General features: G+C 40.5%; 1 protein-coding gene across 7 annotated transcripts in view; it reads left to right on the top strand.

Annotated features, from left to right (window-relative positions):
• HTR4 (5-hydroxytryptamine receptor 4) overlaps positions 1-26,022 on the top strand; it is a 153,504-nt gene that overhangs the window by 69,595 nt on the left and 57,887 nt on the right. For all 7 annotated transcript variants that reach the window (XM_082213068.1, XM_082213066.1, XM_082213071.1 and 4 more), the window contains 2 exons: positions 19,931-20,056; positions 21,760-21,960. In XM_082213068.1, coding sequence (XP_082069194.1) covers positions 19,931-20,056; positions 21,760-21,960 — 327 coding nt within the window. The remainder of the gene's footprint in view (positions 1-19,930; positions 20,057-21,759; positions 21,961-26,022) is intronic.

Below are 26,022 nucleotides of genomic sequence, written 5' to 3'. Positions count from 1 at the left end.
CCATATTTTAAACATCTTCACAAAACAGGACTTTAAACGAGAGAGTTAAACATAAAGGAGCCCAAAATAGCATTAATAGCTTACAAGTACAAATAATGGAGATTAATATGACATTAAGAGGGACAAAAGAAGAAAATTTATGAACCAACTTGATGATTTTTAGACAATTTAATATGCCTTTGTGTTTACCACATCTGTGTGCATTTGTGACATTTTAGAATCCAGTGTAGATCTGTCTGCATGTAAATTGGGCAGCTGGTTTACAGAATGAGCAATTAGACTGAAGCGCCCATATTGTGCACGTGCAGAAATGAGTGACAGCTCTGATGATAGAATCCAGTGCATTTAGGCAAAAGCATCCCAACCTCAGACTGGGTTTTAACTAATCATTAGAAAATGAAATGTGCAGCATTGCCAGATATGGCGAGAAAGCATTTTTGTTCACATGCCCTGTTTCCATAGGCTTTCAGGTGTTTCACTTTGCTGAATCCCAGACATTCTTCTAGTAATCTTAACAGAGCTGTGTAAAAGCATTATGAACAGTGGAAAGTTTATATAGTCAGGTGGCATCCAAACAAAGAGCTCCTGAAAGGATTAAGATGCTGGGTGTCCTATATTGCCAATGGAGAATGTTCCCCAACCATTTAGAGTGTTTTCCTAGTAACTCAGAGCTACCATTTTGCCTGAAGGTGATGTATCACAGGACTGGTCACAAAGGGCAAGTGTACAAGCTGTCCATTGATATGAGCAGTGCTTTTTTTCTGGGGGGATGCAGGGCTACGCATACCCCTAAACATTTTGTGAACCTAAGTTTGGCCTCATTGAGGGGCAGTATTTCATTATGAGTAGGAAAATGAGAATACCCCTAAACATATTTTTTTTTAGAAAAAAAGCACTGGATATGAGAGACCGTCCTCTAATGGGATAGTGAAGAACCTCCACTGTTCACTCCACTTGTTCAGGCAACTGTCTGTCATTTGTATCTGGGAAACACCCTCAAAGGACCATCCTCAGTTCTCAAGTCCATAATGGCCTGGACATACTAGATCCTCTCTTTATGCTCCTGAGTTGTAGTCTTTCTCCCTGCTAGTCCCATTTCACTTGGATGCACCAGTCCAGGATTGTGATGCTACTTCAAATACCAGGTATATCTTCCTTCAGCACTGTACCTGCCACCACTGTCTTTTTTGAGATGGCACCGGTTCATGAGATGGCACCTGTTCACTTTGGGAACCCATGACTTATTCTCTCCTCAAAATCCACAGGAGACAGAAAACATGATTGACGGACAGGAAAAATTAAGACCTTCGGTGAGAAAAGCACAAGGGAAATTTGTCTCTTTCTGCACATTTATCTCTGATGCAGAAGACCAAATATCCCCCTTTTTATACATCTTTCAGTCACTGCAATATGTTTCAAGTTATGCTGTGACATCTTTTGGGGGTGGAGGGAGGTTTCTTGGAGCATTTTTTTTAAAAAGTCTAGTCTTCAATGCCCTTCAGTGCACTTTTCACCACGTCATTCAGTAATGTCAGTAAGTAAAATGTCCCATTACAGATCCCACATATTCTTTGTCCCATAAGGAACAGCTCCTTAGGAACGCAGAAGTCGTGAAATTATTGCTATTATCATTAGAGACTGATAAGAGCAAGCAACTAGTGAAAACACCAGCAGAAAAAAGTGCTAAATTGAACTGCATGAATATGTCTGTAATGGGATCCTAGGAAAAACAGATAATTTAGAAGGAATGAAGCAGGGGCTTTGATCAGAGACTCTTTCAGGGAGGTCAGAAAATAGTAATGAACTATAGACTGCTATGTGTCAAGTAATGTAGAGTTTAGTATAAATCATTAAATGGCAAGAGGTTTTGTAATTACATAAAACGTAAGTACCACCTACAGTGATAAATGAGAGTGCCATATTAGCACAAGAAATAGACCAGTGACACTGACATCACTAAAATTAATATTTCAGTTTTGGAGGGGGCTGTTGAATTAAACAGAAGACTGTGTCAATGGTGAAGGAAGATGTAAATCTTGCAGATCACTTGAGGCATCTGTGAATATTAAAGTAGTTTGAACATTTGCATCCCTAATTTAGCGGTACTGTTTGGTGTACAAGCTGGGTTCAATTTAGGGCTAATTGTGGCAAGAGCCCCCAGTCTAAATTGTTTTTCAGTTGTTTCATTTGTCTAGTACACATTCAGTTTACAGAGTAGTGCAGTACAGATATTGTAGATATGATTTTTATACACTTAGAATAGAGAGGCTTCATGTGAAGAGCACCTGCATAGGTTAAATAAGATGTCTTAAGCCGGAAAATCCACGTGGTACTACTACTCTTGCTTCCTTCAAATATGTCCTCCAAACCTACTGTATCCTTTAAGCCTTTGTAATAATTCCTTAATACTCACCATTACCTACTGTAACCAAATGCAAATTTAGAACTGAAACAAGCTTTTCTCTCTCTCCCCTTTGTTGGGTTGCAGGTAACTCATCTTATACTCTTGAAAGACCATGCCCACTGATAACACGATATAAAAAAACAATTAGCCCACTAGAGGTGTTGTGGGGCATTGTGTAAGAAGGGTGTGTTCGTTGGGTTCACTGATCTTCAGGTCCCATCTAGATTTACAATTCTCATAGCTTTAGCAGTCCTTCATTTAGCCTCAAAATGGACTACTTGTTGCTTAGCAACTCAGCATAATAGCAGTGCACGCTACAAGGCTTTGTTCTTTTTTACATGTATTGATGTACTTTATAATAAAGAATGTGAGGTATGAAAGGGAGAGGAAATATTATGTCTGATGTGGAATTGGAGGATCCCTACAGAACAAAAGAACATTTGCTACTTAAAGTAGTATATCAGAAAAAAATGCCCTTTTGTCTATTGTGACACAAGTAAAAAAAAAAAAAAAGCCCAGTAATACAGTTTTTTATTACAATAAATACTCTTTATAGCATTCCACTTCATCAGTGAGGTGCTCTAATGTTTACTACAACCAACTCCTGAGTACCGGTACCTGGGTTGCTGGGTTCTTCTGTGGAACAATGCTAAGATTTGCAGGCAAGATCTCATGCATGTTCAATGAGGTTTATTCATAAGTAGGTCCATTTTAGATTTTCAGCCCAAGATATTAATTCAAAACTGGGTAGATGTTATTAAATGGCTTTTTTTTCCAGATAAGGTTTAGAAAAACCTATTGCTATATTCCAGTCAGAATAAAATGGAGTTTCCACTGGAACTATATAAAGGTAGTATCAAAATGCCAGGGACAAATACTAAGGATGAACTTTAAAAAATAGATTATCTCAAAATTCCAATGATGTTTTAATAAAAAGCAACAGTTGTAATTATGCTTATTTGTACTGTATTTGATTTTACAAGCTATACATCTCAGTTTAATAATTTCTGAAAACCTGGGCCTGTGGTTGAGGGTTTTTTTGGTTGAGATTTGTTTCCATGCGTATGTTTTGGTAGATATACATTGTTGCATAGACCAGTGTTTGCCAAACCACTTGTGAGTTGCAACTGGTTAATTTAGGTTAAGCTTTTGCCCTGTGTTGCCTGCATGTTCCTATACCACGTGTTGCAGGAATTGGAGCAAAAGCCAACATGCCTTTCAGAATGTAAGTCTTTAAATAGGAGTGATTAAGAGGAGCGATTATATGCTTTTAAAAATAATGTGTGGGATGTGCTAATAACAATATCTTTGCTTGCTTGGTACAGGAGCTTCAACTTAGCATCCGCCTTATGCTCACCTGGCAATTTCCCCCAGTTTATTATCTGCACGGGGGGGAAATATTAATGTTTGATGTGGGCCTTGGAAACAGAATTTTATTTTACATTATTGTTAATTTGCAACTCAGACAGTTAAGTTGCAGCAAGCTTGGGTCTCCTAAGCTAGGCAGTATTTTCACTTGCAAAACCTGGAATATGTTCCTGTTGATTGGCGCTAACCAAGGTGACATTCAGATCTGAGCCTGGAAACAAATCTGGAGTGCCCCACAGTGCATTTTAGTATATTTATGTAGCAAGCATAATTCAAATGATTAACCCACTTCTAATTGAATTTTATCCTAATGATTAGATTGTTTATACACATCAGTATGATGGAAAAGGACATGTCCAATAATAAAGTTTCGGATCAATTTGAGGAGAGATCTGAGTGACTTGAAAACAGTAATAATAATTTTATTATTTATACCCTGCCCATCTGGTTGGTGGCTTCCAACACTCTCTGGTTCAGGCATGGCCAAACTTGACCCTCCAGATGTTTTGGGACTACAGTTCCCATCATCCCTGACCACTGGTCCTGTTAGCTAGGGGTGATGGGAGTTGTAGTCTGGAGGGCCAAGTTTGGCCATGCCTACTCTAGTTTATGGTACACAGTGTTCTACTGTGTGTTGACATGCAAGGCCTTGCAGTATGCCAGGGTTCTGATTTTTTATCCTGCAATGTTGTGAAAACTTTATAGTGCAGGGGACTATACAAAGCCTTGTGGCCTGGTGCTCAAGAGAAGGGTGGGCAAAGTCTTCTCTTCATGGCTTGCTACAACTGTTGCTAGAGCACTGCCATTGGTAAGTGGGATGACAGAATGGCAGGAAAAGGAGGGAAGGCATTTAGGGTACTGGATGATGGGAGCTGAGATTTTTCTTCTCCTCAGATTAAAATCCAAGTTTGAGAAGAATTAAGGAGCAGTAATACATGCCTCATAGCATTTTGGAGAGTGTATGTCTGGGCCAGTATGTATGGAATTGGCAATGTTTTTAGATATAACAGACATTTTTAACACGGGCAGGGAATCAGTAGTCCTCCAGTTGTTGCTGGGACTACAATGTGCACCATCCCTGACCATTGGGCACTGTGTGTTGGAAGTGACACTCTGGACTGGGCAAACCTCTGGGTCTATTGCAGGAGACACTTATGTGCAAATCACTGAAATTTTCAGCCTAACTGTGCTGTTTTTGTCTTAAATGTCAATGTATGTTGTAGTGAAATATAATCACACCTTGGGCATGTGATTTCTATAAAGATTGAGGGCATTTTAGGATGGTGTTCTTAGGTGTGCATTGGGAAATTGAAATCACAAGGAACTGAGTTTCCAGATTACAGATCAGTCTTTGAAAACCTGTTCTTAGAATTGTAGCACAGCAGGCTACACACTGCCAAATTCTAAAATATTGCAGCAAGGTATTCAAGAACAACTCTGAACTAATGAATCCACACCATGTCTCTTAACTGCAGAGCAAAACACAATCAGTGGTATTATTTCTTCATATCTTTATTCTCCTCACAAGCATCCCCCACATACAGTTTGGGTGGGGGGGGAGAGAGAAGTTAACATCTATTAATCATTATTTCCTAGTGTGATAACAATGGCTAATGGGCACACTACAGTTAAACAAGTTCTGGTGTGGAGGTGTCGTTATTAGTTCTTCCCTCCTTCATAACAAAAGTGAAAATTCTGCCAACCCACACATTCCAGATTGTATCAGATCACAGCAGAACTCCCCACTGTTGCTTTAGAAAGTGTATCAGCTATGCCCAAATCAGACAAATTCTTCACAGGGGATGTTGAACAAATAAGCAAGCAGTCTTATATGTTTGTTGATTTGGCTAGCAAGAGATCTGTTCTGTGTACTTTTCTCATTAACAGTTTTGGTGTGGGACAAACACAGATAGCTGTATCCAACTTTTAATGTTTCCTGGATGAATTCCCAGACTTGAGTTATGGGGAACAAAACTGGTTCTCACTTCCACTGTTGCTAATGGAAGACTTGGCAAGAGCATGGCAACATGCTGATTTCGGGAGTATCTTTGTGAGGCATACAACTGGGTACTTGTTCACTTGGAAGTTGGTTTAGAAACCAACTATTTTGTATTGTCCAACTGTATTGTTCATCAGAATACAGTACAGGTTGAACACAGTTCTGTCTGCCTCTCCATGGTGATATACTAACAAAGAGCCATGTGTCACTACCTGGTATCCAGGATTATTGCAACAATTTCGAAAAGGCTACAATTGCTTCGTCCCTAAGGCTTACTTAATTTGCTTCTTATTTAGGAAACATGACATCTGTTCCTGTTCAGAAGTCACTGTAGAAGAGGTTTGGGAGTTGGTGTAGGGCATTTTCCTTCCAACCTGGTACCCTCTTGATGGGCTATAACTATAGCAGCTTCAGGCTTCCCCACCTTCGCTTCCTTGATAATGTGGTTGTGCACCCCACTCAAAGGGCCTATTCTTTGACCTTGCTGTGGATATATTTGGTCGCTGTATTCAGGGCTAGGGGGGAATTTGCCTTCAAACTAATTGGTCCTGTCTGTGGATTTTGCCTACCTTACAGAAATTGTCACAGCTGGTTGGTGGATAAGACATTGCATCCTTAGTCTAGACGTAAGGGGTAGGCCGAAGCACCTACTTCATACTACTAGGGTATCATGTTAAAGGGATCCAGTAGAGGTGCCTCTGTCCAAATACCTAATGGGGGTGGACAGTCCTCTGACCCCTCACCAGCAGTGTTCTGAGGGACCACCTCCCTTTGATGTGTGTCTTGGGATGGTCCTTAACCTGGAATCAATCCTGTAGGAACAATCAACCAGCAGATTGGGTTGGTTGATTCAGGATACACACCCAATGCCTAAGCCAAGACCATAATATATCTGTAATAAATGAAGTTGTGGCCTACTCCAAATTGGCTTCTTTAAATTGGCCTTTATTACTTCCTTTTATTACTTCCTTCCATGTTTCCCTCCATGTTTCCCTGACATTTGCAGGCTTACTGCACCTCTGCTAAGTACCAGGGGAAAGCACATAGTAAGAGAAAGATTGTTGCATTTGACTCATGAAGCAGAGTGTTGGGGTGATGATTTTGACTGGCCTCTGTTGGGATCATAATATTTACAGTTGGCCTCCTCTTCAATGCAGCTCATTTTAGCCCATTATTCTTTGAAGGATCATCATCCTAAAGCCTCTTGTTTCTCTACTAATCTCTCTGAAATAGGTTGTTACCCAAATATGGCTTTCACTTTAGTTAACATAGACTGCATACACATCATACATTTAAAGCGTGTGTGCGCTGTCTCTCTCTCTCTCTCTCTCTCTCTCTCTCTCTCACACACACACACACACACCAAAAGTTCTGGGAATTGTAGTTTGCTAAAGGTGCTGAGAATTGTAGCTCTGTGAGGGGTCCACCACAGTTCCCAGGATTTTCTAGATGAGAAATGTGCTTTAAATGTATAGTGTTTATATAGCCATGGAGGTTGATTATGATGAGCAAGCTGAGGGTTTAATGGAAAAATAACATGGATTGTTCCAAAGCAGTAATCTCATTTCAAGATTAAGATTAAGATAAATTGATCCATATTATGATTTAGGCTCCTCGCTGTTCCATATCATGAAATGTACATAGAGACACACATTAAAATTAACATGCAGTATCTGCCCCATTCAAAGTCTTTTGTCAATTTTTCTGCAATAACTTAGGCTCCCATCTGGAAAAAAATTGTTCAATAGATATGTATTTTTATAATTGGAATGTTCAGTGGTTTATCACCCATATAATTAAAAATGAGAGTTTTTGTGACACAAAGAGGTAGAATTGGTAGAAATGGATCACTGAAATTTTGCCCTGTATTGATGTCAGCATCCAACTGATAAAATCTCACTGTTTGTGCACAAGCTTGTTATTAACTTGCAGTAGTTGGAGAAGTTGGGTTTTACAATTCTTTTAATTAAGTGTTGGTGGAGTTGTTTGGAAAGATGCTGTCTGTGATGAATATATTGCTATAAAGTGCTTCCTTAGAAACTGAGCATAAAGTTCAACAATACACAGAGTAACTAGGCTGATAACATTGTCATTGTCACTTAGTACCACTGAGTTTCTTTAATACATTCTTTGCTGACAGAATTGTATACATACATAAATACATACATACATTTTAGGCAAGTGCCTAAAATGCTCTGAAATTACGCCTCTGTACATAGGCGTTTCCGTGCGCTGCGCTGGTGCTGGCTCGCCAGAGCAGCTTCATCACGCTGGCCACGTGACCCAGAAGTGTCTTCGGACAGCGCTGGCTCCCGGCCTCTTAAGCGAGATGAGCACGCAACCCCAGAGTCGGACACGACTGGCCTTTTTACATAGGTTCAATACAGCAGTTCCATATTCTAGTACCATTTGTATTTGTTCACAGGTGGTATTTATGCTTTTCCCTTCCTCTGAGGATCTCAGGGTGATATACTTGGTTCTGCACCACCCTTCCTCATAGCCATCATGTAACATAGGGTAGGCTGACAGACAATGACTGGCCCAAGGTTCCCTGGGGAACTTCATGGCAAAGTGTGGATTTGGACCTGGTTCTGCCCAATCCAATCTAACTCTCCCACCATTGCACGGGGGATTGCCAATCTTTTGGGGCCAGTGGACACATCTGGAAATTTCGTGTATCTGAAGAAGTGTATCTGAAGAAGTGTGCATGCACACGAAAGCTCATACCAAGAACTAACTTAGTTGGTCTTTAAGGTGCTACTGGAAGGAATTTTTTTATTCGTTCTGTTAGCAGCCTGTACTGCAGTTTTCCCCAACCTGGAGCCCTCCAGATGTCTTGAACTACAAACCCCACCATCCCTGACTATTGGCCATGCTAGCTGGGGCAGATGGGATTTGGAGGCCAAAACATCTGGAGGGCACCGGGTTGGGGAAGGCAGCTCTACTGCATTATGACATTTTGTTTGTTTGTTTAATGTATTCTGCTTAGGTCCTTTGTAAGGATTTTGATGTCTGGTGTTCCTTGCACCTTCCTAAGAAATTGCTTATTAGGGATTACCATGTAATTCCCATGACTGTTTATGCATGCATGACTGTCTGGTCTGTATTTTGCTCCCTAACAGTCCCATGAATTCATGACTAAGCTGCTCCTTTCTTCCATCTTCACCTTGGGATATTTGTCTTCACAGTTAATTCAGTAGTGACAATGCCTGCCTCACCAACTGCAACTGGAAGCAAATAGTGCAGATGAACTTATGAATTGCTTGCAAAATGCAGACATCCTTTCCTGTCTGTGCTAGTAAAAGAGGGCAGGCCCTGAATTTTAGGCATTTCTCCAGGGATGAGCCCTTTCTGGTTGGAATTGGTTTGCCTAAGGATATTTTGAAAGTTTGTGCTGCTAACAATCAGTCTCTCCTTCCTTCTCAATTCCCTTACCCAGCTGGTGTGTTCAGTTCCACCTTTACACAGCTATTTTCTCATAACAGTATGTAAATAGCCATGTGTGAACAATATGAGAACATCATGCTTATGTCACTAGAATGACGCACAACAGCTATCATCCAACTAGAATTGCAGATTTCCAGGAGTAAGGCAGCTGTTTGCTTGACATTAATGCATATAACTTTTATTAGTTCACCTAATTCACCTAATTCACATTGTAGTTTAGTTATTGTTGCTATTGTTGCTGTTGTGACCATCATGGTCATATCAACCACAGAACCCACCCCCACCCCTAATTCGCATTGGAGGCATCCAACTATACTTTATTTTAGGTGGGAGAAACCAGGAAATGGGGGACTTACACTATGACACTTTTTGTCCTCCTTTGTTATGAGTGGTGGAACTGAATAAGAATCTTTGTTCAAATGTATCCTGTTTAAATATAAATGTTAGCACTATTTTCCTGGTATGTCAAAAGAAAAATGCAATTATTCATTGTTATCTGCTTATTGTAAACCTATCTTCAGATCGCCTAGTGAAAGATGAAATATGCATATATATATTCATGTGCCCTGTGCAAATGGGTATGATTCTGCCCTTATCTCCCAGAGCCCCAATTTGTGCAGTATTTGTATAAATTTAGCTATGTTAGTTGTTTATGCAGTGTAGAAACAAGGCATGGAGGAGCAAGATTGAGCCCACTAGCTTTGTTCCCAACATCCAGGCATTGATCCATCCTTGTGAACAGGCTTGAGCAATGCATGGAAGGTGCATGCGTGATTTCGCTCCCTCTCTGTGCATTTATTTCTACATGACAATATACCCACATAATTTTAAGCTTTTGAATCCTCTTTCTATCTGGTGACATGATTTGTCTTTTTTCACAAGTTTAGATTAATAGCAGCACCATAGTCTGTTCTCCTTTGACGAAATGCCTTGGGGTCAACCAGAAGCACAATATTTTCTTGACAGTTTCTTCTACCACCATCTGCCAGTTCAATCCTTCTAATTTTATTTTAATCATCCTTTGCACTAACAGTTCTTGTGGTGCCTCGGTGATTTATTCTCCAGAAGAAAGGCAGCTAAAGACCTATAGTAACACCCTCTGTCTTATTTCTGTTTGATATGGTAAACCTGTGTATAAGTTGCACTGTTGCAGGCTAGGTCTCATATGAATGTATGGTTTTCCATACAAAAGAAAATACTTTCACATTCTATTGGATAGGAAACCTAGCTGTGGTCCACCTTCCTGACACCTCATTTTCTGTATGGAAGGTTTTATATGTGTGTGGGGAGGAGCATTCAACTATGTGAGCCCCCTAGTCTGAAGTCTGACACAGCTCAGACCAAGGTTTACCATCTCAGGCCTCAGAATCTAAACTAGATGTGATCTCTAACTAAGAGGGTAAAGGTAAAGGTAAAGGTACCCCTGCCCGAGCGGGCCAGTCTTGACAGACTCTGGGGTTTGTGCGCCCATCTCACATCTATTGGCCGGGGGCCAGCGCTGTCCGGGGACACTTCCGGGTCACGTGGCCAGCGTGACAACGCTGCTCTGGCGAGCCAGAGCCGCACACGGAACGCAGTTTACCTTCCCGCTGGTAAGCGGTACCTATTTATCTACTTGCCCCCGGGGGTGCTTTCGAACTGCTAGGTGGGCAGGCGCTGGGACCGAGCAGCGGGAGCGCACCCTGCCGCGGGGATTCGAACCGCCGACCTTTCGATCGGCAAGCCCTAGGCGTTGAGGCTTTAGCCCACAGCGCCACCCGCGTCCCTTAACTAAGAGGGTAGACCCACTGAAATAATGGACTTAGAGGAGAAGGAAAGGGGGATCATTCTGGCAAGCTGAAAAGTTTGCTCTGACAGAAGTTGCCATAATGCAACATTGAATACCTTGCATAAGTGTTTATAAATGAGTCTGAAAATGATAATATTTATGTAGGCAAGAATCAGCAGGCTGACATCCAGATCACATAATGAAACCATTTCTCCTTGATTTCAATCAAACACAAAACCAGTCAAACTGGCTCCTGTTTAGATACCTTCACCCAACTTCTTGGCATTGAAATAAGATTAATGACTATGTCATATCTCTTAACAGTACTTGAATTTCTCACAGTGCTCTAAGCAAGCAATTAACTGATAAAACACTGTTTTGGAGTGAAGAAATAACTTAATGTTACCCTGTAATTCAGACATTGCAGGAAGTGGATTTTAAATTAATGGGAAAGGCCCTTGCAATCCAGGCAGTACTCTCCTTTATTTGTTTAGTAAGTGGAATTTGTTTTGCACAAGTGAGTATAAACAATGCTGTGCTTAATAAAACAACAACCCCAAACCCTACAATTTATATCATTGTTTTATTTTAGTATTTCCTTCTCTCTTTGGCTGTTGCTATTATGCCTGTGATTCTTCCTCTTACTGTGGATGTTTCCCTTCTCTTTTGAAATACTTCCTTGATGCCTTGCCATCCTTCTAAATAGTTCATTGATGCCATGTAGATCTTTAAAATTTTGTTCTCCATTGTCAACAGTGTAAATCTTTTATTGATCTCTTTTCCTCTCTCGCTATGGGGGTGGGGATGGTCAGAATTTCATGCAGAACTCACTTTTTATTTTCTCCAAACTTTAAAATGGATGGCACAAGAGGATATAACTATGTTAACTTGATTTCCACTTAGACTGAGTTTTCTGAACTTGTCATTGTGGTTGATCCTGTCCAGAAAAATAGATATCAGCTGGGGAAAGATATTGTATGCTTTACAATGTGCTAGATAACGTAAATGTCCGCTATTGGGTAGTATACTGACCAAACTCAGCCAGGGAAATTAAATTATGTGACGCTATGCCTGTGATTCCATGCAGTTTGAGAGTCTGTGGTGGTTTGAGGCAGTTTTTGCCAATTATCAAAATATCAGATCTTCATAAAGCATTGATGCTCTCTACTGACTAGTTCAAGCCAGGCCTCCCTTTGAGGGTTTTGGAAAATATTTTGAATCAACCTTATTTCAGCAAGTTGCCTTTGAAACGTAAAGGTAAAGGTACCCCTGACTGTTAGGTCCAGTCGTGGATGACTCTGGGGTTGCGGCTATCATCTCACTTTACTGGCCGAGGGAGCCAGCGTACAGCTCGTCCGGGTCATGGGTATTCCGGGTATTCCAAGGTGTCCTGCTTCACAGTGATGATCAACATGAAGTATGAAAATTTGTTTCACAAATGACTATTGCTAGTGTGCTCCATTTTCTCAATTTGGAACATCAGATCACTGCAGTCTTTGATTCTGGCTGCTTTTAAATCTCTTACAGAGAACAAACCTGTAGTCACAAGACCAGTTTTTAAAAGGACCGCCCCCTCCTTTTTATCATTTTAGCAAAACTGGCACCATCACACTTCCACCCCCCCCCCTCAGCTTGTGTGTTTGGCAAGTACCTAACCTTCCCCAGCTGTGCAGCAGCCATCTGCAGAGCTATCACGAACAATAAGTGGAAGAATTCTTTGAATTTCCAAAAAGGAAAATTACCGTACCTTGTGCCCTTTAGCTCTGAGTAATTCACATCTGATGTGATCTAAATCGACATTGTTTTCTTCTTCCTTTTCAGTGAGCTGTTGTAATGCAGATTAAGTTGTCAATGATACCAGTTCCTCCGCTACTGAGTACAGATGACATCAGTGTTATGATAACTAGAAATATACACTACAAAATCAAAACTAGAAACTCCAGAAAATTGGGCTGAGGGTGTAATTGGTTTCAATACCTTCCTTTTTCTCCAGGCTAGACATTGAGTAATATTTCACTATTATTGGGTATTTGTTTTACAATAAGATCACAAGGATTGCCCTGCTAGTTAAAACCAGTGGGTTGTTGTTGTTTTTTGCCAGTGTTTAGATATTTGAGACTGTGGGGGAGACCCTGTTCAGATGAAATGCTAAACCATGACTTTTGGGGAGCATCCATGTATGTGCCAAGAGGATCATGACCACATTTTTATTTTATTTTATTTATTAGAATTTATATACTGCCCTATAGCCAGAGGTCTCAGAGAGGTGCTGCTCCTCTGGTCCTGCTGCCACCATATTATTGTAGTTAATCCTGCACCATTGCTGAAAGGCATAAGGATGGTGATAGAACACAATTCTGGTTTATTTTCCTAGTTTGTTAGCTGACATATGATACAAAACAGGATCTTCACACTGAAGTTGGTGTGTAATGGGAGAGGAGTGAAGAGTGAGGAGTACCTGGCCCTGCCTGATTCTCATTGTCAGCTTCATAAACCATGCATTATGAAGCCAGGAATGATTTATGAACCTGCCCATTATGTTCCTTTCCCCAAGTGCTGAAAACCTCTCCCCAAGCTTCCTTCCAGTTTCTAAGAAATTGAATAGATATACTTCCCGTATACTTTGCAATTATTTTCTGCATTAATATGAAAAAATGAATGCCTTCTTTGCCTAAGTAAAAAAAAGGTGAAAGTAAAAGTGTGGATCACATATTTTTTCATTTGTTGTGGTTTGTGCAGATACATAAGAAATCCAGTAACAGGTTGAAGTTTTGAAGGAGTGATTCTGAATTTGTAGTTACAGTCAAACCTTGGTTCCTGAACGGCTCCGTTTTGGAACGTTTTGGCTCCCGAACGCCAAAAACCCGGAAGTAATGTTCCGGTTTTCTAACATTTTTCAGAATTTGAATGTCCGATGCGGCTACTGCTTGAGTGCAGGAAGCTCCTTCAACTAATCGGAAGCCGTGCCTCGGTTGTCAAACATTTTGGAACCCAAACGGGCTTCTGGAACGGATTACGTTCGACAACCGAGGTTTGACTGTATTGTAAAATGTGTCCAGTTTAGTTATAAACAGGACTGGAATGACTAGCTGTTCTGGTCATGTTGCTAAGATAACACTGGAGGAAAAAATGGTTGAGCTAATTGTAGCCACTGCATTATGCCCAAGTCAAGTTAATGTATTTGCCAAAAACAGACCCACTTGTTTCATTAGCTGACCAAGAGGCAGTGACCCGAAACTAAGCTTTTCGGCGAGTGTCAAAATGTTGGACTGGAACCACTAATGCTTGTCAGCAGCTCGGACTGAAGCAGACAACTTGCCACAAGGTTGCAGCCTGATCAGCCACTAGTGTATTACTTGCTAAAGCTGTAATTACCTCTCGCTGAAGTTGTACCATGCTCAGTAGACAGATCTGCCTAATTAAGTACACTTTTTTTCCCCCAGAAGGGAACCCTTCCTCATTATTTTCATTGCTGAAGTTTTGACACTGGCTTACCTATAGGATGTTTGGAGCTGAAGCCTCTAATAGAGAAAATGTTTGTTCTGTTTTCTTTGCAATAATAATGGATGTTGAAATGCACAAAGAGATTTTGTGGTGGCGGCGAAGGCTGGCGGAGTTACAAAGAGGGTGAACCTCAGCTCTGAGGCTGGAGCGGAATGAAAACGGCCTTTGGACACTTTCCATCCTATTTGTAGGTGGTTATATGGGGAAGCATTTTCCAAAGGTACCATTTGGCATGTATGTGAAATTATCCAACAGGTTCTTGGGAGCACAGGAGCGGCATTATAGCCGTGGTGAAGAATATTCATACAATATTTGGCTACATTGCTCTTTTGTGGTGATGGGGGAACGTTCTTAAATTCTGAATTTTTGGGCTTGGCTCTAGATGAGTGGGCTAGAACATGAGAGGGGGCGTAGACAAACAAGCCTTGGGATGGGTCGCTGGCCTAGTAAAGGGAGAAGGAGTGGGTATGAGAAAAAAACATTTCAGTACAATTTTTTCTTTATTGCCTGAACAAATATAATAAAAGTGTAACATGAGGGCTTGGCCCAACAATAGTGGAATCTGGGTTAATATAATCAAGGGGGAAAATGTGTTGGCAACTTTTATTGGGAGTTCCACATTATAAAATCTGTACCAAGGATTTATTTATTTTTAAATCATAATGTATTTTATTTGACAATGGCTTAACCTTGTTAACTTTTCTTTAGCAAGAGCCTTGTACTATAAGAATTATTTAATGGGCAGAAAATTCATCTGCTAACCCATCATGTAGATATAGGGATGTATAAAGTGGCAACTGTTTGTCTTCTGTTACCTGTTAAAGCAGTGGCTTTTGGGGCTCTCAAATATCTGCAGTGCCCTGTGCAACGTTAAAATTTGGCACCCCCCTCTCTCGTGCTCAGTTCTACAGAATTGTTGTGGCGCCCCCTGCAGTGCAGTGCCTAATGCAGCCAAAACCGGTCATGCGACCCTAAAACCAGCCATTGTGTTAAAGACTCAATGAGATCCTGATAGAAAAATTAAGGTAACCCATTCCCTGATTTGCCCATTCTTTGTGGACTGTTTCACTTAGGCCCTGCTGAACACTTATGTCAGGGAACGTGATCCTGCTACCTTTGAGCAGAAGTAAGCCTGGTCTGCCAGCCTTCTTATACAATTTGATAGCAGTGGTGGCAAAATCTGTAATGGCACCTCTTCTGCCTCTTGCATGTTACCATTGCAAGCAGGTCAGAATCTTTCCTGTTTTAGGAGCACCCTGGCCTGCTTGCAGTGGAGAGATTAGTAGGCATCTTGGGGGTACACTCCTTTCCATCATAGCACTGGGTGGAGAGGAATCTCACTCAGTGCTGAGCTGGGGTGTGTGTGAAATAGATGTCTGTGCTCCCTCTTATTGGCAGAAAAAGTGTGTGTCTGCATGCATCCCTCTGTGTGTGTGGGGGGGTGTGTGTGTGACCGACTGACTGACTGACTGCTGGGTCCATCTTCGTTTTGGCCAATCCCTCTGCTGATAGATATCAGCCATTAAATGCAAATGTATGTTAGGCAGCATAGATACAAGACGTATTGTGTGCTGGTGAAAATAGTTACCAAATTAACTAAACTGTTATCCAATTATCAGAGAATTAATAAAATTACACTTCTGAATTACTACTTTAAGGGGTTAGTAGCTACAATTACTTGGTTGTTCACTCTAAATTCCCCTTTATATTCTGTGAACTGGAAAAGTTGTGCATTTTCCATCATTCTTGTATAAAATAAATCCTTGTGTGCAGATCAGAATTATTTGACTACCCCAATATAGATTGAAAACATACACACTTTCAGTTCCCATGAGGTCCTGACAGGGATGGTTATTGAATTTGGGTCTCTGGGGTCCAAAGTCTGTATTCTCAGGCACACTACACTAGCCCTTTGCAGTGTGGTAGGCTTTTGTTCTGCATTTAAACTCCCAGGATATTAATCTAAGCTATTGTATGGACCTTAACTGCCTTTCTGTCTGGAAAATTATCCTGTTACACTGCAGTGTTGCATAGGTTGCTTGCCAGTATGAGTCAGGCTGCGTGTTGAAGAGACAAAAAAGAAAGAAAGAAAGAAAGAAAGATGTTACATAATTATGTCCTATAGATGAAGTCATAGAAATATTGGAGTATGTTGTAAAGTTAGTTTATCTTCAGTCCACTTTAAATGAAATGGACTTTACATTAATGGAACATTGCAAGCAAATATAATAGGTTATATTGAGTGAAGTTTTCCTGTAAGTTCAAGAACTTCAGGAGTTTCTCTCCCTCTCCTCTCCCCATGCCCTCCAAATCTGCTGCTGAGGGTTGGGGAAACTCCTAGTACTGATTGGAGTGGGCATACAAAGAGTGGGAGAACTCCTTGCACTGATGGGATGATTTCGTTGTATACAACCCATTGATTCTCAGAATGTTAGCTAGCGCTGCTGTTGTGAAAGCCTGCTCATAATCTGCTTATGAACGGCTCACTGAGCAATTTGGGATCTATGCACATTTTGAGAAGAAGGAGGAAGCGGAGAAGCAAGAGTCATTAAATAATCTCAAGGATTATTTTTTATTAGCATTATGAAATCTAATTCAGATATAGCATTTATCAGTCATATTTATAGCTGGCCCTTCATCCACAATAAATCCTAGAGTGCAGATACACATATGCATTTTCTTCAACGTATAAAGCAAAAGTCATCATTTTCTAACCGTTTCAAACCTTTCCTATTAAATTCAGTGTTGATTAATAATTTAGCAACACCTACTCTGCCTTTATGGATTAATATCTCCCAGTTTCCTCCTAGTGAAGGAGATCTGGTATTTGATATAGTTCTGGTGCAAGGTAGCAGACCTTGAATAGGGTTTCCATCTCCTTTCACAGGATCAGGTGGCATTCTGTGTTGCATTTCTCCCTCTTCTTCCTTGTCAAGGTGACTTTATTCCTGCAGCATGCGCCGTCTCTTGCTCTCTTCCTCTCCTGCTTACCCAAGCAAGCAATATTAGATCGCCTAGAAGTACCGTAGTGAGCACAGTTTGAATTAAGTTTCTCATTGACTGTGAGAGACCAGAAGGCTATCAACTCCAGCCCCTTGCCTCAAGAATTTCTGCTCACTAACTCTCTGGACAGAATGTTTTGTAGTATCTCAGGCTCCAATGTGCCACAAAGCAGAAAGCAGCTGAACTGCAAAGAATGTGCCTGCAAGGCAAGTTGTCCAGACAATCCAATTTAAGAGTACTTTCCCACATAAAGACTTAAAGTGGTGCTTGCTTCAGATGGATTGTGATATAAATGTGAAATGTGTATTGACCAGGCTACACGCGTGAAGCCTAAATTCCTCTCTTCTGCTTTCTTTTCTGCATTCATGTTAGCAACGGATGCATTTTAGCAGAGGGTGGGGGAGCTTGAAGACTGTAGTTAGTCAGGCATGGTAGGGCTCTTAAGTATACAACATCACAGAGAAAGCCAAACTCTATGAAATGAAGTTCCTTCCTGGCTTTCAGGTATGACAAGCAAACTCTGAGCAAATTCTACCCATTAAATCTTATTTTTTTAACCATTTTTTGCGCTGCAACTGCTGCCACCTTAGCTATGTTGTTTCCAACTTCGTCTCAAATTATTCATCATGTTTGAATCCCTGACTTTCTGACTTTCTCTAGAGAGCTCAGGTTGACTCCCTTGGGGTTAGCTCATTTTATCCCTGTAACTAAAGTGTGAGGCTGCCCATGGCCATTTAAGTGAACTTTGTGTGTCAGAGACTTGAACCACAGCCCCAAGTCCAGCATTCTGCCTGCAGCAGTACAGTGGCTCAGTATTTATATTGGTTTCTGATGCTGCTGAAGAGAGGAGAAAAAGCCAGGAGCATAAATAGAGGGGAAATGACTATTTTCATTTCTTGGGCCTTGAACATGACCCCCACAATCCATATTGTAACTGTCTGTCTAATCCCCAGGCTTCAACTTTTTCCTTTGCCAGGCCAAAGTGGTTGCTGTGTGTGTACACTACAGAAATAAATTGTGGTGGCATATGAGTCTTCTGAATGTAGCTTCCAACTCATATGTCTAGTTCCTTTTCCAAAAGTTGTAGCTTTGGGACAACAAAAATTGTATTGTCAATAAAAAGCAAGCTGGATTGAGAAAGATTCAGAATTTGATAGATCCATTTTATATGCTAGATGGTTTACTATCTAAATACAGTGGTACCTCTGTTTACGAACTTAATCCGTTCCGGAAGTCCGTTTTTAAACTGAAACCATTCTTAAACCGAGGCGCGCTTTCCCTAATGAGGTCTCCTGCCACCGGTGCCCTTTTATCATTCAGATTCTGTTCTTAGACTGAGGTAAAGTTTCCAAACACTACTTCCGGTGTTGCAGAGTTCATAAACTGAATACAGTGGTGCCTCACAAGACGAAAAGAATCCGTTCTGTGATTCTCTTCGTCTAGCGGTTTTTTCGTCTTGCGAAGCAAGCCCATTGACGGATTAGCGGATTAGCGCTATTAGCGCTTTTAGCAGCTTATCGGATCAGCTGATAAGCGGCTTAGAAAAAGGGGGGAAAGGGGAAAAAAACCTCAGGAACTCGCAAGACATTTTCGTCTTGCGAAGCAAGCCCATAGGAAATTCGTTTTGCGAAGCACCTCCAAAACGGAAAACCCTTTCATCTAGCGAGTTTTCCGTCTTGCGAGGCATTCATCTTGCGGGGCACCACTGTAGTTCGTAAACAGGGCTGTTCTTAAACTGAGGTACCACTGTATATCAATGCTCCCCAATGTTTTCTACCCACAGCCCATAGTACTTCTATTGCACCCACCCTAAAATGGTAAAATCTGACCTTGCAGGACATGGCAGTTGCCATTCTGAAATTTGGCTGTGCCTGCAAGTTGCCACTGAGTCTGGCAGAAAAATTGGAGCCTTAAAAAAAATAAAAATCAAATTTAACCTTCCATGAAAATCCCTGGATGTATCTGCCTACAATTTGGCAGACTTAATCCACTGTGGAGGAGCTTCCCTGCCTGCAAATTTCACCCACTTTTGCAAAAAGGGGGTGTTGGTTAGATTGATCAGTTTTTAGATTCCCCATTATAGTGAATGGGAAGAAAACAGAGCTTTGTTTTTCAACAGATATAATTTAACACTAAATAGTGGGTCAAATTGGAAAGACACAGAGTGGCTCTGGAACAGATCAGGCTGCTTCCCAAAGTTACAGATGCAAGTCTAATATTGTGGCCAGTGTACACCCTGTCACATACATAGATTGGTCCTGAGCTGTTGAATTGTAATCTACAGTATTCGCATTGTTGAAGGCAAGGGTCAGTAAATGAGTTAAGGCAGCTGTGGGCTGGAAAATGGAATTTGACATATGGATTCAAAATAACCAAGTCAGTCTCAAGTAGCCAGTCTTCTATTTTCAAGAAGTACCCCATATTTTTTTCTTTATAGCTCAACTGAGGGATTTGGCGTGGCAGAGAAGATTGCACTGCTCACCTTTATTTCTGCTGTTATTCTTATGGCTATCCTGGGAAATCTTCTGGTGATGGTGGCTGTATGCAGAGACAGGCAACTCAGGTAAGTCCATCCATATGTTACTATCAATCTCTTTGGCAGAATGAGCTTTTCAAGGGTGGAATATTTGATCTCCAGGGCAAAGAGACAAATGTGAAAATAGCTGTGAACATAAACAATGTGGTAAAAGAACATTCTCACTGGTTTTCCCCCAGACAAGCTTATTAGTGTAATGTCAAACTTTGATTGCCTGTAGTGTCAAAGTTAGAATTTATATTGCAGATGATTAATCATTTTATTATCTAGTGCCTGCATTTCTAGAATTTGCATCACCAAAACACATAAATCACCAAATAATTCCAAAGTGACTAACACTTCACTTTTAGGCAGAAGCTACATGCAACAAGAGACAAGGGAACACTGCCAAAAATAGCAATTTCTTGCCAGGTTTTCTTTCTCCTTGATATACACTAAAAAACTACATCATGTCCTGGTTGTAATGACATTGTGGATTTCCCAGCTCCAATGAGCAGAGCAGATGATGGAGAATAGACATGGGTAACAGACTGTGCAATTATGCCAGGAATGAATATTAGACATGGAATGGATTCAGGACTTCTGCCCTGAAAGGACAGTGCTTTGGGTTTATTTGACAAAGAAAAGTATGATTAATTGGGGGAAAAATTAAATGCTACATTTAAGCAGTGTATCCATTCACATTTCACAATCAATTTCCACATCTCTAAATGTATAGTTTGCCAGATATGTCACGTTTTTTGTTTTAGGCTTATTTGGCCATATATCAGGAAGTTGTAGATATTAATGGCAATCTGACTGTGTAAATTGTTGAGGAGGCACAACCTGTTATTTAAAGGCCTTTTATGGCGTTAATGAATCAGTACGATACGAGCATAATTGGTCATACAAGCTTATGTGACCTTTGTTTTCTGCCTCTGCATGTGATCATTATTTTGCCTACAGTGTTGATTTATATCTTGATGTTAACATGTATTATGGTCAGTATACTGTAAGTTTTTTAAATATATACATATATTACTGCAGAAGCTATAATGAAGTAAGGGCTTCTTTAAAGTAGCTGCTTTTTTCTTATGCTGGCCTATGACTGTCATAAAGATTTGGATTGGATTGGAAGGATCTGCAGAATTTCTAAGTTCACATCCTTAAACTTAAATGAAAGATGTGTTGTGCATGCATGGGGGGAACTACATTCCCAGCAAGAGCTTTGTTTGTTGTTTTTCTATGCAGTAGTTCCTACTGCGTCAAAAAGACAAGGCACTTTTCTAACTGAGCAGCTGCTTGTCTCTTCAGTGGAAACAGCTCGAAAGAAAACATCAAATCAACCTCTGGCAGCATCCCTGCTAAGGTCCCTCACCACTGAAGCATCACATGTCCAATATGTATGCATGTTAATGGCTTTGAAAGCGAGTTGCTCACCATGAGTGATAGCGAACCAACAAATGCAGGTGGGAATTTTAATTGCTAATGAAAAGCTACTACTTTGTGAATTTGAGATCTATATATGGATAAAGAGGCTGGTGCACACATTCGACTGTCTCCTGGGCGATCTCCTGTCTGAACAGAAGGGTGTGGCCCATGAGGAATTTACATACTCAACATGGGCACTTGATTTACAGAGTGATAAAATAACAAGGGCTGGATGTTTTAAAATGCAGAAGGCAACACTGTCCTACAAATTGTCATCTTGATGATGTCTTTCTGAATCAATACATTTGTGTTCCTTGCAGGAAAATCAAGACCAATTATTTCATAGTCTCACTTGCCTTTGCTGACTTGCTGGTGTCAGTTCTCGTGATGCCATTTGGAGCCATTGAGCTGGTTCAAGATAACTGGATTTATGGAAGAACGTTCTGTTTAGTCCGCACTTCTCTTGATGTCCTCCTCACAACAGCATCAATTTTCCACCTCTGCTGTATCTCATTAGACAGGTAGGATAAAAAAGGTACATAAAATAAAATGCTGCTGTTTTCAAGTTTATCCGGTTAAATTTCATGTGTTCCTTCAGAAAAACCATTGAATGAAAGGCATGTAAATATATCCTATATACAAGGTTTCATGTGTCCCAGGGCTTATCTCAAATATCTATTTTCAAGTATCTAGAACAGAGCTGGGGAATCTTTCTTTGGCTAATTACTGGGCATCTCCAGTGGAAAGATGTTAAAGGTTGGGTTTTAGATCAGTGTATGAGCAGGACACACCTGTTCAATGCCTTTAACTTCAAAAATGCACTTGGATCCCAAAACTTGTATGCACAAAGTTTCAAAAAGTATAGATACTCTTTGCATTATTTGCAAGGACACATGTTTATGTCAGTCAATCCATCTTTATTATTACGATCACAGATCAGCCACTAAGTTACAGGCTTATGTCTCTGCTGAAACATACCCCACCCCACTTTGATCTTCTTGCAGAGGAAGGCATCATTTCCTCTTTGGCTGCTCTCTGCTGAACAGCTGGTGGATGGGAGGAAACCCAGAAAAGCAGATGGAATCTGGCTGTGGGCCATATCTGGCCTGCAGACTGGGGATTCCCCTCTTGAATATATTATGTAAGAATGGATGTGTATATTTCCTTCACCAAAGAGTGACTATGTTAGCACTAAATTGTGGTTTATCAATACATACTAAGAGAACTACCTAGGCAGTTATCTTTCCACAAGGGCCAACATTGATGCCAAAATCCAGTGTTGCCTGAGCTCTGCGAGTGTGGCTTTCTTCCGATTGAAGTGCAGAGTGTTTGAGGACCAGGACATTTGCAGGGAAACCAAAATGCTTGTTTACAAAGCTATTATACTGTCAACCTTACTATATGCTTGTGAAACATGGTCCACTTATAAACGCCATCTCCAACTCCTCAAAAGATTCCATCACACTAATATCAGTGTACTGGCAGAAGCAAAGATCACAAGTGTCGAAGCAATGATTCTTCAACATCAACTTCATTGGACTAGTCATGTTGTGCGGATGCCTAATGATCGTCTTCCAAAGCAACTACTCTATTCCAAACTTAAAAATGGAAAGCGTAATGCTGGTGGTCAACAAAACAGGTTTAAAGACTGTCTCAAGGCAAATCTTAAAAAATGTAGTATAAACACTGACAACTGGGAAACACTGGCCTGCGAGCGCTCCAGTTAGAGAACAGCCTTTACCAAAGGTGTCATAGGCTTTGAAGACACTTGAACTCAGGACGCAAGGGAGAAACGTGCTAGGAGGAAGGCACACTTGGCAAATCCACACCATGATCAACTCCCACCCAGAAACCAATGTCCCCACTGTGGAAGGACGTGTGGGTCCAGAATTGACCTCCACAGTCACTTTCAGACTCATTGTTAAAACCATGTTTATGGAAGACAATCTTACTTGGCTACAAGTGATCGCCAAAGAAGACGACGACTAAGAGGACCAATCTGAGCAAAGCATCAGCCTTTAATGCTCCCCTCTTCCTCTTTCTTCTTATGCAGCTGAAAGGATTTGACCGGAGTTTACTTTCACATTTGAAGAATCCGGAATTGTCATTGCATTTGAAGCCGCGATTCTTTAATTTCTTAACAACTTGAAACATATGGTGATACAAAGCTGGCTTATTAGAGTAACCATCGTTTACTTTAAACCAGAATTGATACTTTGAACATCATGACAAGCCGGGATTCTTTAATAGTAAAACTAAATTATTATTCATCACATAGTTAAAATATGGAAACTCACTCCCACAGGAAGCAATGATGACCACCAACTTAGATGGCTTTAAAAAGAGAACTAGATAAATCACGGCGGAGAGGGCTGTCAATGGCCATTAGCCATGATGGCTATGCTCTGCCTCCACAGTTTCTGAAAACCAGTTGCAGGAAACTGCAGGAGGGATGAGGACTCTTGCTTGCAGGTTTCCCACAAGCAACTGGTTGGTCACTTTGAGAACAGGATGCTGGCCTAGATGAGCCATTGGCCTGATCCAGCAAGTTCTTCCTATGTTCTTAAATTTACTTCCTCCCACCCCCCACTCCACTTTAAGAAATGTTGCTTGTGAGCTAACATGGCTGGATTGTAAGTTTTCTTTTATAATTATCTGTAACGTCAGTTACAGATGATAAGCAATTTTAACTGGTAATTGAGCACATCTTAGCCACTGAGCTATGTAATTGAAATTCGTGGTCCTTATTTGCTAAGGGTACCAAGACAACTCCTCTGGTGATGTCCTTGCTACTTGTACCCTGGAATGTGTGATCATTTCTGCTTATTCATTCTTCAAAGAAAAGTGTGCATTATGGGGGAAGTCTTTCTGTTTTGGTCTTCATGTTTCTTGTACCAGTCTGGTTTTTTTTGGTTTTTTAATATAGACTTCAATCATATTTAATGGCTTCGAGTAAAACTATTTGCTCAGCTCACCACCTTCCAAAGTGCTTCCTATCTCCCAGTGAAGTTATCTTTGTTCCTAACATTAACTCTTTAGTAATGAAACTTTTCTTTTAAAAATATTTTTTATTGAAGTAAGTCAAATCAATATAATAAAAAGAATAGAAGTACAAATAAAAAAGTGCAGTATAATAAGAAGTTCTAAAATAAATAAATATTAAAATAGATCTAAAATTCACAGCGTAAGATAATAAGAGGCTGCACCAAGTTTCTTTTGTGGCTCTGTTGCTAAAGCAATACTGGAAATAGTATGTTTCACATATGCATTTATTCTGTTGTCCTTAGATCTACCAGCAAGGGGCAGAGGAATCCCTCTAATTTTTTTCAGTAAAGACACACACACACACACACACACACACACACACACCCTTCATTTCTGTACAAGGTGAAACAAATGAGACACAATGCCTGAGGTCCTTGATAGAATCACTCAAAACTCTATGGATGGTGCTAGAATCCACAAAGTATATGCTCTGTGGAACGTCACGCAGCAAAGACAGAATAGTTACATGGATAAAACCTGAAAATAACTACAACAGATCAAAGGTAACATTGCCAATGGAGCATTGCAGGCAGTAATACAAAAGCAGCTGTCAGTACAAGTCATGTAACATGACTGTTCTTCCTAGGTACCTGTGAAATATTTTTTCCCCCTTTGAATGTTTTGTAACCGTTATAATCTGATAGGATCCTTTGGTAATTCAATAAATGCCCCATATCTTGACAATCTAGATGGTAATATATGTAACTTCTGTTTAGCACTGTAAACATACGCATATTAAACATTCTGAGTCCATTTGTCCCCATATAGGGAATATTGGATTCATGATAATCAGGGCAGAAGCCATTACTCCATTAGACTGTGTGATTAACTGATTAATGGCTTACCTCTTAAATTATAGAGAGCTTCATTTCATTAGTGCTGGCCATCTGGGCTCTCACACATCCACTGACAGGAGCTGACCTGATGGCTTCTATTACTGGCAGAATCTCCCATCATTTTCTGCTGATGACTTAATGGATGGTGAGGACCTAAGATACATACTAGGCCAGTAAATGGGGTAGGAATTAAAGGAAAGTGTCTCTGCCAAAAGTTTGTCCTTTCACTTTCTGCTCCTGTTCACTAGTCCTAGCACTTTTAATTTACATGCTGGGTTAGGGAGGTCCCAAGCAGAAGAAACCCTGGACCTCAGAGTAAGGTGGCATCTCCCTACATGTTTGAAAGTTCTTAGCTTTGCAGTGTCAGAAGAGCAGAGTTTCCCAGACTTTGTGAAAGATGATGGAAGAAATAATTGTTGGAATACCCTGGGATTTTCTTTTGCCATCAAAGAGCGTAGAGCACTAATTAGTGTTACTTGCAATAATTCTGTTATATTTATTTAATGCTAACTCTGACTATGGCTGGATTATTTGTGCTTGTGACTAGATCATTGGTATGTTGCATTATTTTTTTAAAACAGTCAATTCTGAAAGCTTTAGACAATTTTGCCCTAACATCTGTGTTCTGTTCACACTACTTAGATGCAGATATTTGTGGCAGATTCTGAACTTCTAGGTCCTAGAATTTCTGCCAGTCTCCCT

The sequence above is a fragment of the Podarcis vaucheri genome (assembly GCF_965113315.1).
Source record: "Podarcis vaucheri genome assembly, chromosome: 2".
Lineage (NCBI taxonomy): Eukaryota > Metazoa > Chordata > Lepidosauria > Squamata > Lacertidae > Podarcis > Podarcis vaucheri.
Note: the sequence above shows the minus strand (reverse complement) of the source record. Positions and strands in the feature narration are given on the sequence as shown.